The following is a 10,000-nucleotide window of genomic DNA, read 5'->3' as shown; positions in this document are numbered from 1 at the left end:
TATCAGCACAGGCCTGTTTTATGAATTTGACTTTACAGACTTCATATCATTTTTGATATTGGGAAAGATATTCTGTTTTAAACAAGAATCGTCATCCGTGTGTGCGTGTGCATGCATGTTTGTGCATGCATTCTTCAGTGTGTGTGTGTGTGTGTGCTTGTGTGTGTGTGTGTGAGACGAGATTTAAAGATGACAATAACACGATGCATTTGATGACAAAATGAATGTATGATTAAATCATTCTTTATTAAGTGTTCTCACTCGGCTTAAACTCAACAAACATTCAAAAATAGAAATTCTACAAATTCACGAAAACAATCTGAAATGAAGATTTTTTTTTTTTTTTTTTTTTTTTTTTAAAGGGTAACTATCACACACAAAAATATTAAAATATATAAGTCAGTAGTATTTCATTTCGATGGGTAACTATCACAAAAATATCAACAATACACAGTGTATTCAAAAAGACAAGTATCACAAACTCTTGGCTTCTGCAAGTGTACTGTCTGTTGGTGCATCAGATGAAACAATGTGTGCAACAGTATGACGTCACTGGAAGACGTGTGTATGTCTTGGGTTAAAAGATTTTTTTTTTACACAAACGCTTTTTTGAAATCTCCCTTAATTTTCTGAAAAATAAAATGACAAATAATTTGAACTGGTTCAGGTATAGCTGTTGCTGTTTCATTTTTTTTTTTTTTTTTTTTTTTAACAACTAGACACTGAGATAGATACAATACATATATATCCCCCACAATTATAAGCTAAAACCAAATCACACCCTTGGAAAAAGAGGGAGAAAAAAACTGAAAAAAGATCGAGATGAAACAAAATTATATAGAATATTTAAGAGAAATAATAATAGCTAAGAAAAACAAATGTGTAAAGAAGAGAATGCAAATGTGAATAATACAGTTAACACAAAGACAACAATTGCATTCACTTGATAAAACCACATGATTAAGATAAAACTACATATAAGGTGTTTTCTCGTTGACATATAACACATAACAAATGTAAAACTAGTGCATATAACAGAAAAGACTATAATCATTCAGTGATAAAATTGCAAGAACAAGCTACAAAGAACAACAAAAAATAAAGCAAACATCTTAGATGATAATTATAATGCATAGTGTTGAACATGCAAGATGAAATCGATGTTGCCCGGGTTTTCCCATAGGCTAATCGTGATTCTAACAACAGTGACCCTTTCGCGCTGCGTAAAGAACTGATGTTAGACTACAGTAAACATGAATGATTTTCAGCATCAAACATCTCTTGTTAAGAACTGTGAAAAGTCATTAGTGTAAATGGAAACAATGCAATAATGCAAACGATGAAAGAAATAACCACTGTAACAAATAACCAAATTAGACATTTTTTTTCAAATAAAGGAATGAGAATGAATGACAGTAGCCTGCTTATATTTCTATGAACTTAAAATTAAAAAAAAGAAGTAAATTATAACTAATTTTCTGATGTTTAGTGTGATAAGATTTATCTTTTAGACAAAACTAAACAGACATGACGTTTTAAACTGTCTCCCAACAAAAAACATCACTGTAAATCAAAAGGCACCAATAAAATAGCAGTCAAACTCAGATTCAAGTAACGGAATGTAAATGGAAGAACCACGAAGGGCACTACATGATTTCCAAAATGATAATGACATAGAAGAATCGACCAATCGTAACGGATAGGTCACTGAACATGACATAGATGGAAGAACGGCCAAGGAAAGCATGCCTGTGATTTATTTGGAAATTTAAAAAAAAAAAAAAAATAATAATAATAATAATAACAATGCAGATGAGACCAATTAAGAAAAAAAGAAGAAAAAAAGAATCCTTGCACTCAATAAATACAGTTAAAATATCAGAATAAACTCTGTATAGGATGTTACAAAACTGCTCAAATAAATCAATCCAAGTTAGGTCTACTGATTAAAAAAAAACACACAGCACAATCACAGCATACTTTGAACTTTTGACTAGTCTCTTGTGACACATTGTTTGAAATTCTGCTTCAGAGTGCAGTAAATAATCCCAGTTGAAATGATAACTCAGGTGACACAACAGATAAGAACTGTCCACTGGTGACATTCTAATCACTGATTATCGATCTCATCTAATGGAAACAAAAATTAAATCTTGAATCTAACGTCGCCATTCAATGAACTGTATTATTCCCCACGCCTTGATATATCCATTATTCCATTTCTGTTGCACTTTGTATCATAACAAAGAAACATTGTTCTGCTTTTTTCCAAAGTACATAATACTTGCTTCATGACACAGTTTATCTACCATACATGCTGCTCCACAACTAGCCAATCAGAACGCGCTATGCAGGGTCCACGGGCCAATCACTGGAAAGACACACGCACTTTGCGTGCTCCAACTGGACAGGTAGGCCGGAAATTGTCCATCATACACTGGCTCCCCTCTCCTCCAAAATGCATGGAGCGTAAAGCCTTCATCTGCAAGAGAACAAAAAAAAGAAGATACTGTCAGGAAGAATAAGAACAATTAAGAAATAGTCCACAATTCAAGGAAATGTATTCTAAAGCAAGATTTTTTGTAACTCTCTCCATACGAACGGCGAAAGAGACAACGTTAACAGCGTTTCACCCCCAATTACCATCATCAAAATATTGCAAACGGAAGGCTCTTATACTGAAGAGGTGAATGTTGACAAAGAATACCACAATTCTGACGACGGAAGCTAAAGCTTGGGTCATTCAGACACCCACTGGACATCCGAGGGGTCTGTGTAGAGGAGAAGAGAGGACTGGCCGTACTGAGTGAGTTAAAAATGGAAAATGACAATAGATCTATTCTAAAACAAGTAAACATAGCAAGAAATGCAGCGAGCTGTTGGAATGTTCCAATACTTCTGCACTCAGCTTCTATCTGATGTTCATCTGTTCTGTGTTCCATTTTTGACTCACTTGTGAAAACAAAAGTGAGTCTATGTTTTAACCCGGTGTTCGGTTGTCTGTGTGTGTGTGTGTCCGTGTGTCTGTGTCCGTGGTTAACATTAACATTGACATTTTCTCTGCAAATACTTTGTCAGTTGACACCAAATTAGGCATAAAAATAGGAAAAATTCAGTTCTTTCCAGTCATCTTGTTTAAAAACAATATTGCACCTCTGGGACGGGCACAAAAAAATTTAAAAAATGAAGCCTAATTATATGCAAACTGCATTTACTGTTATATTTATATTTTTTGTATTCTCTAAACTTGGCACTTTGATCTGATATTCTCACACTACAACAAGAGCAGTCATTATTATCATTTTTTTTGTTCAAACAGGAACTTCTTTTGCTCAGCATGGAAGTTTTATTATTTTGCAAACGTTTTTGGTGCAGATAGTAAAAAAGGGAAATTACTCTGTAATTAATGCTAGGGGACTTAATTTGCCACAAGTGAGTCTTGAAGGCCTTGCCTCTCTTGTTTGTTTTTTGTTTTTGTTTTCTAATTCAAGTGAGAAAAACACATCAGGGGACCCGTTTATTAGTTCTTCAGCTGTACAAACCTGGGCATCACTGAATTGTTCTGTCCATCATATCTGAAACATTCCTTTCGAAGCAGTTTCACCATAATTAGATGCTTCGTTCCGTATTATCATTCTATGTATTCACATCTATTTCTTCCATGTTAATTTGTCAGTGTGAATGCCTGCATGCCTGTGCGCGTGCTTGTGTGTCCATGTGTATTCACATGGGCGCGTGTGTGTGTTTGTTTGCTTTCTGTCTGTTACTGTAAAGAGCTTTGAAAGGTATAAAAGAGATATAGATCGATTATAGATGTGTGTGTGTGTGTGTGTGTGTGTAGGCCAACTGTTAGTTTTGATTCCAATTCCTCGCAAAATGTATCTGCCATACCTGGTCAGCAGAGAACTCGATGACCTCTTCGAACAGAATGAACTGGACACTCTCATAGCAAGGTGGGGTGGTCAAAGACCCTGGGTAGGTCCAGTACCGCTTCGTGTTGCCTGCAAGGTAGATTTATATATATTTATATATATATTATCGTTACGTTTTCTTGTGTTATGTAACTGATGTTATGTTTCTCCTCAGTGCATCGTGTGACATGCTGAACCAATTTGCTCCTGGCATATGATACGCCGATACTGCTGTGAAAATGAAAACAAGCAAACCAAATGCATGTTTACACACATACACACAATGAACAAGCACACAGACACAAACACACGTACACACACACACAGACATACATTCGTGCACGCACACTCACACACACATGGACACCGTACACACTGGCACGGAGAGACAGACACACGCACGCACACAAACACACACGTGCGCAAAGCGGAGCAAGCCACAAATAAACCGAAACATGTATGTAGAGAAGAGACTTGCATAATTAGGACAGCTCTTCATTTGGACGTCTTCCTTTGGATATTTTGTTCAGTGAAACCAAATTCACAATTTAAATATATACAAAGAGCACTATAATCTTGGTGAGGGTGGGGGAGGCGGATCCTGCCTCACCTGGCAGCAAGCAGGTAGGATCAAACGTCTCAGAGGCCTTGCAGCACGCTCCCTTGAAAGTCACACTGGACAGCTCACGGCTCACGAGTTCAAATCCTTTGTGGGAGTTCCCCACCTGTGGCAACACACACATACACACTGATTAGATTGCATCTAGTTGTTCAGAAACAATCACCAAACAAAATAAATAAAGAACCGTGTGTGTGTGTGTGTGTGTGTGTGTGTGTGTGTGTGAGTTTGACTCGCAGCTACTGAGAGTGTGCAATTGTTTTCTCAAGTTTTCCGCATCAAGTTTGCAACCGCAAATTGTAAAGGGAAATAACTTCGTTTCGAATTTCTTTTCACAAAAAGTCGGAATTCGTCTCCCATTTTGTAGGCAGACGATATTTTGACAACCCGGCGTTGCCTTGCAGTCAATTATCTGAACAAAGATTTCAATTTCCCACTCTCTTTTTTTTTTTCAGTTCAATACCTCGCAGCATCTGGATCGAAAACGAAGAGAGACAGAGAAAGCTTTATGATACGCTACACTCATCTGTCTCCAGTTTGAAGACGGACAAGTCAGCAAAAGGTGGGACAACAATCACCAACGGAATTCATTGCAGTTTACGCAAGTGATAATCTTTTGTCTCTGCAGCATTCTTTCTGTTGCAGTCTTTAGAGAAGTATATATAGCCATAGAAAGATAATTAAAACTGGAAACAAAGAAAAAGAATACAATGATAAAACTTGAACAGTCGCCGGGGGGGAAAGATCATGTTTGGTGCATTTTCTCCATCAGTTAACCATCCATAAAAGTTGTGACATGTAAAACTTGCATGGTAAGTAGAGTGTGAGACCTTGACCAAATTATACCAAGCTTTTTATGCAACAAAGAAGGGGCTGTTTCGAAAGCATCACACTAACTTGTTTTGGCCCTACACGGCTACAATAACTAACTCTACCAGGAATAACAAGATATCGTTCCGGCGACATCCAAACGACACCGCCGACATGTTGCTGGATTCCTCGTTCGTGAATCAAATGAAGATTTTCAGCATGCGATTTGTGTATTAACTGTGGTGTCAACAGTTCAATACAGCAGTCTCAGTGTAGTGTGCCATGTTGAAAAAGACATACGAGTGTATATCATGAATCAACGTGGGAGTAATGAAAATGTGACACCAGTGAAACTACACTGCACAGTGACAGCGAACACAAGGTAAGCCTGAGCTTGCAAACGGCAGCCTGTGCCGTTTATCTTTGAAACAGTGTGTGTGTGTGTGTGTGTGTGTGTGTGTGTGTGTGCGGTGTGTGTGTGTGTGTGTGTGTGTGTGTGTGTGTTGGTCGTTCATTTAGCGTCTATTCACTGGTGTGTGCATGGGGAGAGTTATTAATCAAACGCCAATACAACTGTGTGCGTGTATGCGTGCGTGCATGAATGTGCGTGTGCGTGAATGTGTGTGTGTGTGTGTGTGTGTGTGTGTGTGTGCGCGCGCGCGCGCGTCTCGTTAGTCTTGTATTCAAAGTAAGGTGTACTCTCAGACTTAGTCATTTTAATCAATCAACAGCCATACAGGAAATAGGTCTTTCATACAAAAACCACGAAATAGGTTACTCTTTTTGCGTCCGTCAGTCAGTTTCTCTGTGTCTGTCAGTGTGTTTCTGTCAGCGTGCCCCAGTCTTTCTTTCAGGAAAGTAACACATAATTATGTGTACCTTTGCATTGCCTGATAATTGTGTGTGTGTGTGTGTGTGTGGTCTTTGTCTTGTGGATTCAGTTAAGCATAGGCCAACAGCACAACTTCTTCCTGGCATTGGTCCACCTGTGTGTGTGTATGCGTGCGCGCGTTAAACGTTCATGTATGCGTCTTACTGTCTGTTTGTACCAATGTATGAGTTGGTAATTAATTAATGTCTATCCACTGGTTTGTGTCTCTGTGTGTGCCTGTGTGCGCGCGCATGCGTGTGAGTGTATATGTATGTGGGTATGTAGTGTACGTGTGTGTGTGCACGCGTGTGAGTGTATATGTGAGTGGGCATGCATGTATGTTTGTGTGTGTGTGTACGCACGCGGGCGTGCGTGTATATACGTGTGTGTCTATCTGTGTCTCTCCCCATTACATTCAGAAACATCTCATTACACGGACGAACCCACAGAGAACTGACATGACGCGTTTTTTTCTTGGCCGCCTCAGCCCATTAGTCGTAAGAGGTCACCGCATAGTTCAACCCCTTTGCTCTTCATGCCTGGCTTTGGCTCTGTATGTGTACGTGTGTGTGTGTGCTGCGTGCCTGTGTTCGTGCGTATCTTTGTGTGCATAGGAGGAAGAAGGAGGGGCTAAGATTAATTTCATAAATGACCGGACACGACACGTTGGACCCCCCACCCCCATACTCCTCCGTCCCCTCTCTCTGTCTACCCCCTTCTTTATCATTCTCAGTCTCTCTGTCTTCATCTCTCTGTTTCCCTCTCTGTGTCTGTCTGAATATGTTGCGTCGGATATGTTTGTCTGTCTGTCTATGTGTATCTGAGTCTATGATGGCTGAGCTAGGAGTCAGCGTTACCTTGATAAACATACTGAGCACGGCCAGTCCTTCACTCTTATTGGCCGCCACTCTCCTCTCCGTCAATGTGATTCCCTGTGTGTGTCTGTGTTTGTGTGACTGTGTGTGTGTGTGTGTGTGTGTGTGTGTGTGTGTGTGTGTGTGTGTGTGTGTGAGGACATAGCCAGGTGTGTCAGTGATACCTTGATGAACATCCAGAACACGGCCAGTATGTCACTCTTGTTGGTTCCCCTCCCCTCTCTTTTCTCTGTGGTTCTGTGTGTGTGTGTGTTTGTGGAGAGTAAGAAGGTGTGTGAGTGTTACCTTGATGAACATGCACAGCACGGCCAGCCCGTCACTCTTGTTGGCCGCCTCGCTGAAGGAGCCGTAGGCCGTGCTGTTCCAGTGAACCAGGTGAAGCTGGTGACAGTCATCAATACAAATCAGTCCACTTCATAAGGCTATTGTCTGCTTCAAACTATTAAAACAGGAACCTTCGTTAGGCTCATTCACACGCTTAACAACACATAAAGTAAGTGGCGTGAAAATAAACGAATAACCGGTACACTTTTCATTGATTACTACGTACAGATATTCAAGCCTGTGGAATGCTTTGGAAAACTCTTGACGCAAAGTCAGCTTAGTGCTACTAAGATCGCTCGTGAACCCCAGCCCTGGGTTTTTCCTCGACTGCCCCTTTTAGTGGGACGACGTTATACTGATTAACGCACACGCACGCGCGCGTGCACACACACACACATTAACTCTCTCTCTCTCTCTCTCTCACGAACGCACGCAACCTCACCCTTCACATGCATGTAAACAAACACAACCGTTGCTTGAACGGAACGTGCTGTCAGGGAACTTGCCTGCAAGAGGCGATCCGGTCCGTTAGTGGTAGAGCCGATAAAGATTCTTAATTTTTTTATATTAATTTTTTTTTTTTTTTTTTCTAAAATAATTTTTTTACACTTGGTTTGAACGTGGCTATTATTTTACCGGTGTTCGCTGTTCGATTTCGCTGCAAAATCGATAACAACTGCATGGAAATATATTGGTTTGGATTCATGTCGTTTTAAAAAAAAATTAATTAATTAATTAATTATTTTTTACTTTCTTTCCGTATTTCTTTCGGGTTCGTTAAGTCGATTACAACTGCGTGGAAACTGAATCTGATTTGAACTGGTGTCAAGCGTTGGACTTTCAATCTGATGGTCCCGGATTCGAATCTCGGTAACGACGCCTGGTGGGTAAAGGGTGAAGATTTTTCCAATCTCCCTGGTCAACATATGTGCAGACCTGCTAATGCCTGAATCCCCTTCGTGTGTATACGCAAATTACGCACGTTAAAGATCCTGTAATCCATGTCAGCGTTCTGTGGGTTATGGAGACAAGAACATACCCAGCATGCACCTCCCCCCCCCCCCACCCCCAAGCACTGTTCTTGTGCACTGGCAGTGTAGCGACTGATTCCATGTCAAAATTAAGTGCACTGATCTTCACAATAGAGTCGAAAACCACTGAAAATGTGTCAAACATATGCTAATGTGGCTTCAAAGATGCACAAAAATTGCCGTTTAAACAGGTTCCAGGATACCATCATCATCATCATCATCTTTATTATCAATCATCATCATATATATCATCTTCTTCTTCTTCTCTTCATCCTCCCTCAACTCTGTGAAGAGTTATTGGGGAGCCACACAGAAGAACAGTCCAGAAGATTCCTCTAGTTCTGTCAGTTGTGTCAACGCCTGAATCTAGGGTATCAGAGCAGGAAATCGCATTTAAAAAAATCGCAAAAACGAATGCCCACCTCAGCAGAGTAGACCTTGCCGTCAATGGTATGTTCCGCCCCTTTGTCGTCGGAAGACCCCCAGTGCAGATGGAACTGAATCAGTTTGTACACGTTGTCGCCCAGGGGACCGCCCGTCATGGCTGCAATAAGGCCAAGGTTATTTGTGACGTCAAACTCCGTCATTTTGTTTTTGACGTCATTGTCTTGTCTGTGTCTGCCATTTCCTACGTACCTTGTACCAAAGGTTTGGTTTGTGGAATGAATTAAGGTTGTAAGAATGAACTATGTATTTAAAAAAAGAAAAAAGAAAAAAACACGTACGATGGTAACGCTCAAATTTGCGCATCAACAAGCACGCATAATATTGCCGCTTACCCGTGTGCGTCTGTGCGCCACGAGAGCGCGTGCACACAGCCACAGACACACTATCACAAACAGAAAGTGAGTGAAACACACACACACACACACACACGCGCGCGCGCGCGCGTCAAAAATCAGCGTCTCAGCTCGGCAACAGATGTGTTCCATGTATCAACACTCCCCCCACCTCCCCCGTCTCCCCGCCCTCCTTCCCTCCCCCCCCCCCCCCCACTACAACCTCCCTCCATCTCCTCCTCATAATCATCATCCTCATCACTTACTGGACCCCTTTTCGCAGTCTGCCTTCATGCTGGCGCCGGTGTTGGAAATGCACATGGCAGACTCGGGAGAGTAGTTCATCTGGAGTGGTTTCGCGTTCAGTTGTGCGTCATATTCAGCCTGTGACGTCACGATGTTGATGGGTGACTGCCTCTTGCCTTTGGCGTCGGGAAAGCTCTTGTCCCATGTGCATGGACCTGGAAAACGAAAATTGCGCAATAATAATAATAATAATAATAATAATAATAAGAGACTGGAATGCAAAGTGAGAGAAGTTAGATTAGTTCAGTTTCTTTATATTTTATTTGAAAATGTCACTGCGTGGTGAGACACTGAAATTATGCAAAAAGAGAGAGATTAGATTTGTTCAGTTTAAAAAAAAAATTTCATTTGAAAATGTCACATTATAAATCGAACTAATTCAACAGGGCAAGAAAAGTCCTATCAAACCAGTCAGAATGTACCTATGTACAAACAATAAAGATGGGTATAATATGCAGGTAGAAACTTTTTCAA

At 40.6% G+C, this 10,000-nt stretch overlaps 1 protein-coding gene across 3 annotated transcripts in view; it reads right to left on the bottom strand.

Moving 5' to 3' along the window:
- Window positions 1-682: 682 nt before the first annotated feature.
- Window positions 683-10,000, bottom strand: part of LOC143300173 (carbonic anhydrase-like) — a 68,285-nt gene continuing 58,967 nt past the window's right edge. For all 3 annotated transcript variants that reach the window (XM_076613729.1, XM_076613728.1, XM_076613730.1), the window contains exons 3-8: window positions 9,487-9,681; window positions 8,864-8,985; window positions 7,372-7,467; window positions 4,522-4,636; window positions 3,892-4,001; window positions 683-2,482 (exon numbers count right to left, since the gene is read on the bottom strand). In XM_076613729.1, the coding sequence (XP_076469844.1) occupies window positions 2,369-2,482; window positions 3,892-4,001; window positions 4,522-4,636; window positions 7,372-7,467; window positions 8,864-8,985; window positions 9,487-9,681 (752 nt within the window). In that variant the 3' untranslated portion in view covers window positions 683-2,368. The remainder of the gene's footprint in view (window positions 2,483-3,891; window positions 4,002-4,521; window positions 4,637-7,371; window positions 7,468-8,863; window positions 8,986-9,486; window positions 9,682-10,000) is intronic.

The sequence above is a fragment of the Babylonia areolata genome, chromosome 26 (genome assembly GCF_041734735.1).
Source record: "Babylonia areolata isolate BAREFJ2019XMU chromosome 26, ASM4173473v1, whole genome shotgun sequence".
Taxonomy (NCBI): domain Eukaryota; kingdom Metazoa; phylum Mollusca; class Gastropoda; order Neogastropoda; family Buccinidae; genus Babylonia; species Babylonia areolata.
The sequence above is the reverse complement of the archived record's forward strand: the minus strand, read 5'-3'. Positions and strand labels throughout refer to the sequence as shown.